Here is a 14,106-nt window from a genome sequence, read left to right as displayed (position 1 = left end):
GTTGGGCTTACTGATAATGCTGATTGAGTTGATATTGAGTGGTCACAGATATAAACTCAGGGGAGGTCAAACTGGACTGTCCGTGTTGCTTTGCCAACCATCAAGGCAGGGAGGGCTCATGCAGGTGGAGCACAGGTGGCCCTTCTATTGGCTGCAGCTCCAGCTCCACCCCCTTCCCAGGACATAAACCTTCCAGCCTCACTGAATCTCCACTGGCCAGGAAGGGAAACTCCACACTCAAAGGCCTGCGAAGAATAGCACACACAGCTGAAAGGAAACTCAGAGGAGGGAAACTCAGAGGAAAGTGGCCATGGACCTAATCCCAAGCTTTTCCACGGAAACCTGTGTTCTCCTGGCTACTATCCTGGTGCTTCTCTATATGTGAGTAACTGTCCAGGCTTGTCTCCTCTGTAATCTTGGACTTGGGGTGCTAATCAGGTCTCCCTTTCCTCGTCTGTTTTGAAGATCCAAGTTAATGGACCGGAAGTTGCTAAAGCTTTGGGCACTACCAAAAAAAACCTTTTCCCCTTTCTACCTAGAAAGGTAGAAGGGTGGTTACTTGACTCTTACAGATCATGGAAGAGTCAAGTAACTAATAACATGATTAAGTCCCTGGAAGATTCCTGCCTCAACTTCTCAGGAACACTCAAATTGGAAACATTTATCAAGTATTCATTCTAGGATTGGGACCGTGGAGACTTCAGCTGCTTTTATCTAATCATCATTACTTTTTGTGGGTCTACAGTGCAGGTGGGAAAGGAGGTGATGAGTGAATGTAATATCACTTTTGGAATCGCTGTTATTATTTGTTTTTTGCGGTACGCGGGCCTCTCACTGTTGTGGCCTCTCCCGTTGCGGAGCACAGGCCCCGGACGCGCAGGCCCAGCGGCCATGGCTCACGGGCCCAGCCGCTCCGCGGCATGTGGGATCTTCCCGGACCGGGGCACGAACCCGTGTCCCCTGCATCGGCAGGCGGACTCTCAACCACTGCGCCACCAGGGAAGCCCCGCTGTTATTATTTATCACCTACATGTTACCTCCCTAGGTGGACTGTCCAATTCTGAGTCAGTGACTGGCCAGCTCCAGCACTTACTACACAATCCCTGTGACCTGGTTTTCTTTTTCACTTTATAGATATGGAACTTATTCACATGGATTTTTTAAGAAGCTGGGGATTCCTGGGCCAACACCTCTGCCTTATTTTGGAAATATTCTGTCCTACCGAAAGGTGCGTGATGTTTGAGCTCCAGCTTTGCTTCTTATGGTTGCAAATCTCAGCTGAGTTCCATGATAAAAATTCCCCTTCTCAAGAGAAAGGTCTGAAGTTTCACGCTTTCCAGAAACGACACCATAGGCTCCACTCAGCACATGGCCAAGTTTACCCCATGGCTCCATTGTCAGCTGTTAGGAGCCTCAGGTTTTGCCGCCTCAGACAGCCCAGCTCTCTAGCTGATTCAGCACAGGACTTGATGTTCCACCTGGTGAGTATTGTGAAGAGGATTTCTTTCTGCCAGGTGCAGATTCCCAGGAAGGTACAATCCCCCTTAGGAGAAAAGCATGAAGGGGTGCCCGGTCATGACCCATTAAGCTGTGTACACTACAGTCAGACTTTCCTTTTGCTAGCATGTGCTGTGGGTACCCTTTTAAAAAAAATTCCTCCTGGATTGATTGGAAACTTCACTTTCTGAGGCAACCGTAGTATTCACCATTGAGTAATTTGCACATACTTGAATTCCCTCAAGAACTGCTAACCCCAGCAGTTATTTCCATGCTCTAATCCACCTCCTGTACCGGTGACTATTTTGGAGATTTGAGAGATGGAACAAGAACTTTCTGTTTTACTTCTGTTGTCTTCAAAGGAGGCACCTCATGGATGAGTTTGAGCAGAGAGAGAGTATAACGGAGACTAGACTGTGGCTGTCTTCGACTTCAGATATTTAACTACTAAATGAACTGTGGGTTAAAAAACAAAAAAAACAAGGCAGAATTACTTATGCAAAATCACTAGAAAGGACATGATTTGGCAAAATTCTTAAAATTTTAATTTAACTGAACAGAATGTACTAGGTGGCATATGGACTGTGCATTCTGGCCGAGCCTTGATATTAATCCAGCTCTGATGCCTTGCCCGGGGCCTGGGCCCTGAACTGAAGGTCATGAGCTACGTCCATGTGTCCAGGGGGCAGAGCCTTGTGTGCAGGCTGCTCTCTGGCTCAGATTTCCTTTCCTGCAGACATAACGCTTGTTTCTCAGATCCTGATTCTCCCAACTGAGGTCTTCATTGTCTCATTACTGCCTGTGAACTTCCTCAACTATTTTCTCTCTGAAAAAGCAATAATTTATTTTCCACCTTTCCCAGATGAACTCCTTAGTAGATGCACTCCAAGACCCACATTTCTGGGACTTTCTTTTGCATAGTTAAACCATCAAATATCACAGCCGGAACTTAGCTACAGGAAGGTTTTCGTTGTTGTTGTTTGTTTGTTTTTAAGTTACAGAAGTGAAAACTCAGGGCATGTGTTTTAATTGCACTGTCCTTTGTCCTTTGTGTAGTTGTGGCATCTCCCCATCTTTTCCGTGCTGAGCTGGAAAACTGGAAGGCGATCTACTTTGTCATTCATTCATTCACTCACTCACTTTCTCACTCACCACACGCCCTAGATGTTTTTAAACCTGCTAGACCCAAAGAGGTTACTGGCGCCTTAACTTCCATATTCTGCTAGAATTCTAGAGGGGGCTCATGAGATAAATGAAAAGGCTGCTTAACTAGGAGATGAAAGTGTGTGTAGGAAACTCTTACCCTCAGCTTCAGTTTTCTCACTTGTCCCTGGAGGATTAACTCAGAGGGTTATGAGATTTTAGAGACAACACGTGCTCAAGCAAAAACCCTCAGAAAGACAAGAAGTAATTAGTATTCTTTGACAAGTTTAAGTGTTTAGTATCTACAATACTCCAAGAAAATTTGAGTGATTTTAAATTCTCCATTTCAACTATCTCCTCTATTTTGTCTTCTTTCCCCTAAGATGTCTCTGAATAAGAGTTTCCTTGCATTTGCCAGTGGGAAATAGTAAGCCTGATATCATGCGATTCAAGTCATTTTTGTCCCAATTAGAGGTAAAGTTCAATACATTTAAACTAATAATCCAAATTTTTTTCTCTTGCAGGGTATTTGGGATTTTGACAATAAATGTTTTAAAAAGTATGGAAAAATGTGGGGGTGAGTATTCTGGAAACTTCCATTGCATACACTTGTTATTATGTGGCGCCCCCCTGTGGTGTGGAGGACAATCTCAGTCGGGAGCTTCTTGAGATGAAGCCATCTATCGTAAAGCTTTGGAGGCTTGTTCTACCAGGGATCCCAGGTGTCACCAGGTATCCAGGTCCACAGTCTGAGTCAGGCCTGGAGAGTCACAGGTCATCACTTTGCTCCAGACTTTGAGGCCCAGGGACTCCTAGCATCACTTTATGCCCAGTGCCTTGCTCTTCCCCCCTTTGCCATTTTTTCCTTCCTTGGGGCGCCTTTAATTGCATAAAATGCATTATTCCAGAACATTCTAATATCTGCTCACAAATGTATGTTTTTATCGTCTCCCACATGATTCACTTTTAATTAAAACCCAAAATTCCTTTACCTAAATTTTGGATTTAATATGTCCTTTTCAAAGAAGGACTCGGGGGTATAGGTAACAAGAAAAGGAAACCATTTCTGCTCAGCTTTTAAAAAATTTCCCTGCACTTATGTAGTTTAGTTTGTTTTTTTCAAAGTCAAGACTTTTCAGTAGAAGTGTATAGTGGTCTTGCTTTAACTACTCTATTCCTCTGACTTTGAAGAGATGTGGGATATTCCTAACCCAGAGTGTTTCCAGTGGGCTGAAGGACTTGATGATCTTGTAGAGTGGCCCCAGCTGATTGCAGCGGCTGGTCCCTTTTGCAGCGGCTGGAGGTTTGGTGAGAGCAGCAGGAGATGTGTAACGTGGTGACTATTTGCCAACAGCAAGTGGGAGAAAGTTCTTCCTCTCCATACCTCTTCATCTTCTCTCATCAAGTTCTCAGAAACCATAGGGCTCTGCTGAGTTGCCATGGCCCCAAAAGGCAACGTGATTGCGTGGAAAAACACATAGCACTAGACTGCCACTGGGCCAGCTCCAAATGCCCCTCCAACATTTAGTACTTTTGAGCTCTGGATGGAGTCACTCTTTCATAGTAGATCCCAGTTCTCTTTTTAGAAAATGTTTCTCACGCTTAGGTGTAAATGAGAGCCCCCTGGGAGGACTTGTTAAAAATGAAGCCTTGGGCCCCACCCGCCGGCAACACTGAAGCTGGAGGATCTGGGATGGGGCCCAAGAATCTGAATTTTAACTCAGAGTGTAAGAAATACTAAGGCTGGAGTGACATCATGAGTATAAAGGGTCACCCCAAACCACTATCCCTTCTCCACCCAGGTGTTTTTGAAAAAAACATGATGGGAAGAAGGGAAATCATCCAAGAAATATGGTCAATCGGATGAAAAAGCAGATTAAGTGCCTCCTCAATCCCTTCTGTCACTGCTTCAACACTACATGCACTTGACACTCACTTAAACCCTCTCAGTTTTAGTTCTTATCCATTTTTATATGTGTTCACAAAACCATTTGAAATTCCTGTGTGAAGTCAGAGGAATAATAGGTAACATGTAGAAAACCTTCCATTGTGTTCTAGCCATTGCAAATGATTGATAGAGGAAAGAAAGTGCCGGAAGACAGTGTGATTAACTTAGAGTCAACCTCATGCCAGTGGCCCATTCCCATGATCGGGCATCCTGACAGTCAGGAGATCAGGCCAAATTGGGATGTAGCACATCTGAGGAGTCAGCTTTGTGTGGTACATGAGACATAAGTGGGCCTGCCTAGCTGCTGATGGATGTCACCTACATGCAGCCCTAGGCACACTTGGGACCCAGGTCGAAGAATAAATATAAATAGTGAAAAGAAAATATTTTTAAAATGAATTTATACATGTTCCTCTGAATTACTTTATTCTCTCAGTCCTTTTGTTTCAAATCCTTGATGCTACCAAGGACATCTCCTTGTTATTTAAAATATGATTTCCTTTAAAAAAGTATAAAGTAAGCGTATTTTTGAAAATAGAGCAAAGAAACCTTTCATCATCCTACTTTCACTTGTTGAGCATTCTTAATCGTCTTCCATTTGCAGACACATTGTACATATTTATGATCAGTGTGTCTACAAGTTTCAGCTATTACATCATTGTATTTTTCATGCTTTATCTTCAAAAATGACAGAGGGGGTGGACTCTCCGTAATTAATTATTTTTTTGTTTCCAGTTAATTAACTTGCTTTCAATTATTTACTAAGCTAACTTATGTTTTAATATGAAATATTTTAAAGCCCTAAGAATTATGAAGTTGGTATAGGAAATACCCATACACACACCACCTAGACCTAACCCATGTTTTAATGTTATTTCTAATGATGATCTCTAGGAGTAGGGATTATGTAACATCTAGTTGAAAATCTGGACTTCTAGTTGTGGCTCCAGCTGCAGAAACTGGCTCATTAAGTTTAATCAGCTCTGTTTTCCCTACACAGGTTTTTTGATGGTCAACAGCCTGTGTTGGCTATCACAGATCCAGACATGATCAAAACAGTGCTAGTGAAAGAATGTTATTCTGTCTTCACAAACCGGCGGGTAGGCATGTATTTTAAATTTTTAATCAATTAATTATTAAATTTTCATTTTGAAATAATTATAAATTCACAGCATGTTCTCAAAAGAAAAAAATACAGGGAGGGCTTCCCCGGTGGCGCAGCGGTTGAGAGTCCGCCTGCCGATGCAGGGGAACCGGGTTCGCGCCCCGGTCCGGGAGGATCCCACGTGCCGCGGAGCGGCTGGGCCCGTGAGCCGTGGCCGCTGAGCCTGCGCGTCCGGAGCCTGCGCTCCGCAACGGGAGAGGCCGCAGCAGAGGGAGGCCCGCGTACCACAAAAAAAATAAATAAATAAAAACTCTTTTGTCTTTTAACATTTACCCTAGAGTCATAAGTGATTTGCACACCACCATTACAATATTACTGTATTCTGAATTTGACTGTATATTTACATTTACTAGTGAGTTTTATTATTTCATATGATTTCATGTTACTAGTTAGTGTTCTGTCTTTTCATCTTGAAGACCTTCCTTGTAAGGTTGTTCTAGTAGTGACAAATTCTTTCTGCTTTTGTTTGTCTAAAAATGTCTTTATTTCTCCCTCATTTCTGAAGGATCCTTTTTATGGGAAAAGTATCCTTGGTTGGTTATTTTTTCATTAAATGTTTTATATATTTTAACAATGAACTCATTTGGGCCTGGGATATTTTACGGAGAGATTTTAAGTTAGTACTTCAATTTATTTACTTGATCTTTGCAAAGTACTGACTTTTTTTTTTTTTTTTTTGCTATAGTATTTTTGTTTTGTTTTGTTTTTGGCATATGCCCTTTATCAAGTAGAGGGAGTTTCCCTCTCCTCCTAGTTTATGAGTTTTCATCATGAATGGGTGTTGGAAATATCCATTTTAAAACAAAATTTTATTTTGGAAGAATGTGGAAATTTCCAGGCAGGTTGGTTTGATAGGCCAGTCCCAAGTTGAGAAATAAAATTACCTTTTTTCCTTCTTATCCTGGGCAAAAAATGTAGGGGAAAATGTTTTTTGTGTAATTGCATTATTTCTTCAGACTAGCAAATAGATTCCTAATCTTTCAAGTGCTAAGCACTGTTTTTAGAAACAATCACCATATCAAGACATCCCTTTTTCCACTTGCTCAGGCTTTAGATATATGTAAAGACAGAACTTGTCTGAGTCAATATATACTTTGCCAAGGCTATCTGGCTATCTGTCACCAATACCCCTGTACTTTGCACAGCCCAGGAGGATGAACTAGGTCTTATGCCTGTCTATTCCTCTGGAAGAACAGTTTTCCTACTATGTGGGTCATTTCGTTTAAAAGAAGATTGGCATATAAAGTCTGGAAATGATGTCAGGTGGCTGGATGTCTCCTTGACCCTCACAGGAAGCTATGCATTTGGGATAGATATTTATTGAGCATCTAGCATAGGGCCTGCTTCCAAGTAGACAGTCACTAAATATTTGCTGAGTAATTGGTGCACATTTAACACAATTTCCAAAAATGTCGAGACTTTCAAAACTTATGTAGGGTAAAATGTGTTTTTTTCAACTCTAGACGTTTGGTCCAGTGGGAGTTATGAAAAATGCCATCTCGCTGGCTGAGGATGAACAATGGAAGAAAATACGAACATTGCTGTGTCCAACCTTCACCAGTGGAAAGCTCAAGGAGGTAAGAAAAGGAGAGGACTTTCAATTAGAAACTTCAAGAATAAGGTAGAAAAAAAAATCACCGTCCTTTTCCAGGGAGGAGGCTACTAAATTCGAGCTTCCTAAAGTAGCCTTTTATCTTCACCTCCTACAAGAGACATTATGAGATTCCTTATCAAATGCTCCACTCATGGGAAAGCCAGGTCTTTCTAGGACTGGAGTCTCCACATTTAACTTCAGGTGGTGCTTATTTTGTGTCTAGATGTTTCCCATCATTAGCACATATGGAGATGTGTTGGTGAGGAACCTGAAGAAGGAAGCAGAGAAAGGCAAGCCCATCACCGTGAAAGAGTAAGTAGGGGTGAGGCTGCTGGTACCTGAGCTCCACTGAGACCCTCCAGCTGCCTGCCAGGGAGCCAGATTCCCACTGCTGAGTTACGGTAGTGACCAGACCGAAGTAGGTATGTGGTGGTCCATTCCCAAAGGCCCATCCCAGAAAGAGAGGTGGCTCACCAAAAAAAGCAGGACAGCCAGGAGAGAAGGAAGAAACGTGACTGCACCAATTTTGAGTGTGGATGGCATGGAATGGTGGCGGGGAAGGGACTTGGTACATACTGGTAGGCAGTGGGTGACGTACCATCATCCCGGTATAGAACTCGGAACAGCTTAGATCTCTTCACAGTCTGGCTGAGGACACCTGCAAATACTGAATGTTATATCTTGCCACCACTCCCCTTTCCGTCAGTCCAGAAAGACAGAAGGCCTTGTACAGGCTCTGGGTAGGATGACCATAGAATTGATCGTCTAAGCTGGGATTTTTTTCACTATGCAGGAACAACAAGTAAACTGGGACTGCCCTGGAAAACCTGGGGACATAGGATCACTTAGCTGTTAAATCCCCTAAGTCAATTTTAGAGTGATTTATTTATTTTTAACGAGAAACATTTTTACTCTTTACCTTTTACAGAAATGAGTCTGCCCTCTGGGCAACCACAGATCGCTGGAGTTGAGGAAGTGTGGGTCTTTCAGGATCCTTAGCAGGGGTGTAACACAGTGAGGGATGATGTTCCTGGCAACTCAGAAGAGGTTGCTGCTGTTCTCTAGTGTGCTGCAGAGGAATCAGCTCTGAGCACAGGTTCTGTGGTGAGGCAAGATCCAGATCAACGCCGCCTTTCCTGACTCCCCCAGGATGAGTTAATTTTACACCTTTGGTTCAGCTCAGACACAGTCCTTATACACCTATTATTGCCTGTAGTCAAAACACACTACTGTACTTTGTCTGATTATGGGTGTCTATCCCTCTATGACTGAGCGCCTTGAGTTTGTGGGGGGATGTCTGACTTGCCTTAGTGTCCCCATCCCTCCTGGCACAGGGCCAGCTGCATCACTGGCACCTCAGGCACACCTCGTGAGTGAGTGATAGTAGCATAGACTCTTCCATGGTGCAACAGGTGGTTCTGAAAGAGTGTGGCTCTTTACCTGTCTTGTCTGGGCATCTGATTTTACGTGGACTTCTTGTTGCATGCCTTGGGCAAGGATGGTGAAGAGGTGTTGATTTTAGTTGTTCATATCTTTCTCTACTCAGCTTCTTTGGGGCCTACAGCATGGATGTGATTACTAGCACAGCATTTGGAGTGAAGATTGATTCCCTCAGCAACCCACACGATCCCTTTGTGGAACATACTAAGAAGCTCTTAAGATTTGATTTCCTTGATCCACTCCTTATCTTTTCAGGTACGTGGACTACTATATTTCTTTTTCTTTATTTCCTTCCTTCCTTCCTTCCATTGCTTTCTTCCTTTTATAGATATCTATATTGAGATATAATTTATATACCATGTAATTCACCCATTTAAAATGTACAATTCAATAATATTTAGAACCTAAGTGTCTGTTGACATATGGATGAAGAAGATGTGGTATGTATATGTGTGTGCGTGTGGGTGTGTGTGTGTGTGCACGTACAGTGGAGTTCTATTAAGCCATCAAAAGGAAGGAAATCCTGCCATTTGCATAATGTGGGTCTACCTTGAAGGTATTATGATAAGTGAAATAAGTCAGACAGAGAAAGACAAATACTTAAATGCTGAATCAAAAAGAAGAAAATCAAACTCATAGAAGAACTATTTCATATTTTTGATTACCAGAAGTGGGGTTGGGTGGTGGGGGAATTGAATGAAAGTGGTCAAAAGGTACAAACTCTGAGTTATAACACAAATAAATACTGGTGGTATAATGTGCAATGTGACTACAGTTAAAACTGCTGTATGATATATTTGGATGTTGCTTGGACATAGAGCTTTGCTTATTGCACCTTTGTGGTATAAGTTTTGAAATCAGGAAGTATGAGTCCTGCAACTTATTTCCTTTTTTTTTTTTCTCCCCAATATTGGTTTGGCTCTTCTGGGCCCCTTGAAATTCCATATGAATTTTAAATTCAGCTCGTAAATTTCTACAAGGAAGCCAGCTAGGATTCTGATGACGAATATGTTAAATCTGTAGATTTGCTATCTTTACAATGTTAAGTATCCTGATACATGAACATGGGATGTTTTTCATTTACTTAGATCTTTATTCCAACAATGTTGCAGTTTTCAGAGTAGAAATTTTGCACTTTTTTGTTGACTTATTCCTAAGTATTCTATTTTTACATTATTATAAATGGAGTTATTTTCTTAATTTCACTTTTGGATTACTTATTGCAAGGTATAGAAATACAACTGACTTTCGTATATTGGTCTTGTATCCTGAAACCCTGCTGAACTTGTTAGTTAGTTCTAATAAGTTTTTAGTGGAATCTTTATAATTTTCTATATACAAGATTACATTATCTTATGATAGAGATTGATTACATCTTCATATCCTATATGGATATGTTCTATTTCTTTTTCTTCCCTAATTCTCCTGGCTAGGACCCCTAGTATGATGTCGAGAAGAAGTGGTGAGAGAAGCTTCCTTGTCTTGCTCTTAAACTTAGAGGAAATCATCCAGTCTTTGATGATTAAGTATGGTGTTCGATGTGGGTTTTTCGTAGATGGCCTTCATCAGGCTGAGGAAATTCCCTTCTGTTCCTTTTTGCTGAGTGTTATTATCACAAGAGGGTGTTGGATTTTGTCAGTTGCTTTTACTGTATATTTAGATGGTCATATGGTTTTGTTCTTTATGCTATTGAAACTGTGTATTACACAACCTTGCATTCCTTGAATTAAACCCCCCTTTGTTGTGGTGTGTACCTCTTTTTATATTTCGCTGGATTCATTTGTTGAGAATTTGTGCATCCATGTTCATAAGATATGTTGGTCTGTAGTTTCCTTTTCCTATGCTACCTTTGCCTGGTTTTTGTATCAGATTAATACTGGCCATATAGAATGAGTTTGAAAGTGTTTCATCCTTTTCTATTTCTTAGAAGAGTTTGTGAAAAATTGTTGTAATCCTTCTTTAAATATTTGGTAGTATTCCCCATTGAAACCATGTGGACCTGAGCTTTTCTTTGTCAAATTGTTGGTTTTTTCTTGATTACTAACTCAAGCTTTGTACTTCTTACAGGTCTATTCAGATTGTCTATTTTTTTTTGCACCTGTTTCTATAGCTTGTGTCCATTTTATCTAAGTTATCTTATTTATTGGCATAGAGTTGTTTCTGGTGTCCTTTATAGTCCTTCTCATTTGTTTAATGTGAGTGGTAGTCTCCCTTCTTAGTTTCGACACTGGCAATTTTTTGTCTTTTTTTCTTGGTCAGTCTAGCGAAAAAGGTCTTTTAAAAGGATCAACTTTTTGTTTCATTGATTCTCCTCTATTGTTTTTTTTATTCTCTAGTTCGTTAGTTTCTGCTCTCATCTTTATTATTTTCTTCCTTCTGTTTGCTTTAGTTTTTGTTTGCTCCTCTTTTTTCAGAATGTTAAAGTGGAAAATTATTAGGTTATTCATAGGAAATTTTTGTTCTTTTAAAATGTAGGTAAATAAAGCCATAAATTTCTCTCTGAGCACTCCTTTTGCAACATTCCATCAGTTTTGGTATGTCGTGACTTCATTTTTATTCACTTCAAAGTAATTCCTGATTGCCCTTTTGACTTCTTCTACAGCCCATTGTTTATTTAGGAGTGTACTGTTTAATTTCCACACATTTGTGAGTTTCCCAATTTTCTTGCTATTATTGATTTCAAATTACATTCCATTATGGTTGAAAGACATACACTGTATTAAATCTATCCCATTATTTTTTTGAACACCATGATTAATTGAAGTAGCAGACTATGGTCTGTTTTAACCAAAGAAACTGTAGTTCAGTAGATAAAAGTCAATGAAGTCCAAAATGTAATCCTGTTCCTCTGGTCACGCGAAAGATAGAGGGAGGACCACTGATCTCACTGCTATAGTGATGACCCCTATATGTGGACTTGCCCTTGCTCAGGCCTTGGCTTGGAAGTCTGAGCAAAGGTCATAGAGGGACTGATCCTGGTTGAGAACCCTGGTGTCTCTTATTCTCTGATTGGTAGTGCAACTTATAATTGCTCCAGGTAAATTTTGCATTTTTACTCTGCTTTCCTTTTATCTTTTCCCTTACAGCACTTTTTCCATTCCTTCGTCCAGTCTTTGAAATATTAAATCTCTCTGTGTTTCCAAAACATGCTGTGAATTTTATCACAAAATCTATAAAAAGGATGAAAGAAAGTCGCCTCAAAGATAAAGAAACGGTAAAATCTGGTGGTGGTGACATGAGGGTGTTCACCTTTTGGTATTTTATTGAGCTGTATACACATGACTTATGCACATCTCAGCATTTTTTAAGGTAGGTAGAGAACTACAGATTTTAGAGCAGAAGAGTTCTAAACTTTGGGGGTAAATAAATATATAATTTACCTTTGGGGGTAAGTTCTTTGGGAAAGAAGATAAGAAAATGAGTCAGAGAGAAATGTTTAAGTTTAAAATAGGTGTGCCAATTAGTATATCACTGCATAAATATTGTTAAGACTTTACCATTTCCCTTCAATAAATTGTCAAAGGATAAAAATTACTGTTTATAAATGATTTTACTCATATTTCACCAAATATTAGATTGGCAAAGAATCACTTCAAATCCGAGCCTCCTATTTTACAGATTTTCCAATAGAATGCCCCATCAGGCACCTGGTGGAGTGTAGTCTGTGTTAAATTTGAGCCCTCTCATAGGCTGGAGTGGGCAGGGGTCTTCTGTTGGCAATGAGGCTGCAAGCTGGTTAAGCCAGCTTTGCCTCATGAGGCCTGGAGGCCAGCACAAGGATGTCTGCAGGTCAGGGGGACAGGGCTGGGTATCCCAGGAAAGCACTGAAATTTGTGTAGCATTCTGGAAGGATGGGGCTCTTGAAGCTGCTTCTACAAAAGCTGCCAGTGAACTCTGCAAATGTCTGGGTATTAATTTATGTGGCCATTCCTTAAGAATTAAAGCTGGAGGGAAAAAAAGATTGAGGTTTTTTCTCCTTGCTCTCCTGAGCAAACAGGTATGACAGGAGAGAGAGCAGGTAACTCTTTGGTTCAGAAGCTGTTTCAAAAGCCAGAGAAACCAAAGATCAGGGAGTGAGGACCAAAAAGCAGTTGGGCGTGATAGCTGGGTTTCTCTCAGGGAAACATCATGCTCTCTAAGATTTGTAGGTGGATGTTTTGGTCACTGAGGCCTCAGTCAGTACTCGTCAGCTTTCTGCTCTTTAAGGGGCCATATTCTCAGGAAAGATGTGAAATATGCACTGCTGATTTATTTCTGACTTCACAGGTGACTTTCAGTCATTGAAATTTCTCTTTCTGCTTCTAGCACCGAGTGGATCTTCTTCAGCTGATGATTAACTCTCAGAATTCCAAAGATGTGGACACCCGTAAAGGTAACCAGGGAGAGCTTATGAGGGGCCGCGGTGGGGAGGTGCAGAGCTAGGGGGTGGTTCTGAAAATGTGCAGGAAGTTTTCCAGGCAGCTGCGGATTTCTGTCAAGTTGAAGAAAGACACATGGTCAGACAGAAATGGTAGCCAGAGGTACTTTCTAGAAGTACACAGGCACAACCTTGTTCAGAGCTCGAAGGGCAAGTATAACAAAGATGTCATGCCCAGAAGTCAGTCATGGTCTGTGGATCACCTACAGCCGAACCTCCGGGGAGCTTGTTTCCAATGTCAATTCTCAGGCTCCTCCGGACCCACTGAGTCAGAACCTCTGCCTGGAAATTTGCATCAAGGCTTCATCGCATCAGGAGTCACATTGCCCCAGTGTTGGTTACCCCTTAACTTGGAACACTTGGTTAAAGTTGTGTTCGCTAGCTTAGTCTACTGTAAAGTTCAATTTTTTCCTTTGTCATTAACAAGCACCTGGCGGGAGAAGCCTTTGAGACTGGAAATACAGTGTTCCTCTTCAAATTGTCACCTACTAGTTTTATCATCCATGGATGGTTTTTGACTGAAAACTTCATTACTGTGATGTTTGCAAAATGAATTTGTAATTTCATCATTCTTCTGTCTTTATCAGTTGATGTTCTATTTTAAGGGAGAGCTTTCCATTCTCCCCCATCATTTATTTATTTATCTATATCAGTACATTCTCATGCGTAATTTACTCTCATATCATTTTTTAAGACATCTTTATTGGAGTATAATTGCTTTACAACAGTGTGTTAGTTTCGGCTGTATAACAAAGTGAATCAGTTATACATATACATAATGTTCCCATATCTCTTCCCTCTTGCGTCTCTCTCCCTCCCCCCTCCCTATCCCACCCATCTAGGTGGTCACAAAGCACCTAGCTGATCTCCCTGTGCTATGCGGCTGCTTCCCACTAGCTATC

At 41.1% G+C, this 14,106-nt stretch overlaps 1 protein-coding gene across 2 annotated transcripts in view; it reads left to right on the top strand.

Moving 5' to 3' along the window:
- The first annotated feature begins 310 nt into the window (after nt 1-310).
- LOC102996864 (cytochrome P450 3A29-like) overlaps nt 311-14,106 on the top strand; it is a 26,789-nt gene continuing 12,993 nt past the window's right edge. Inside the window, exons 1-9 of one of the 2 annotated variants that reach the window (XM_024118666.2) lie at nt 311-381; nt 1,135-1,228; nt 3,165-3,217; nt 5,589-5,688; nt 7,217-7,330; nt 7,571-7,659; nt 8,894-9,042; nt 11,874-12,001; nt 13,093-13,159. In XM_024118666.2, coding sequence (XP_023974434.1) covers nt 311-381; nt 1,135-1,228; nt 3,165-3,217; nt 5,589-5,688; nt 7,217-7,330; nt 7,571-7,659; nt 8,894-9,042; nt 11,874-12,001; nt 13,093-13,159 — 865 coding nt within the window. Of the gene's footprint in view, nt 382-1,134; nt 1,229-1,331; nt 1,482-3,164; nt 3,218-5,588; nt 5,689-7,216; nt 7,331-7,570; nt 7,660-8,893; nt 9,043-11,873; nt 12,002-13,092; nt 13,160-14,106 lie in introns of those variants that run through there. The other variant, XM_055089851.1, reaches the window with a different exon arrangement.

Source organism: Physeter macrocephalus, chromosome 14 (assembly GCF_002837175.3).
Source record: "Physeter macrocephalus isolate SW-GA chromosome 14, ASM283717v5, whole genome shotgun sequence".
In the NCBI taxonomy this organism is placed as follows: Eukaryota; Metazoa; Chordata; class Mammalia; order Artiodactyla; family Physeteridae; genus Physeter; species Physeter macrocephalus.
This window is presented reverse-complemented; position numbering and strand designations above follow the sequence as displayed.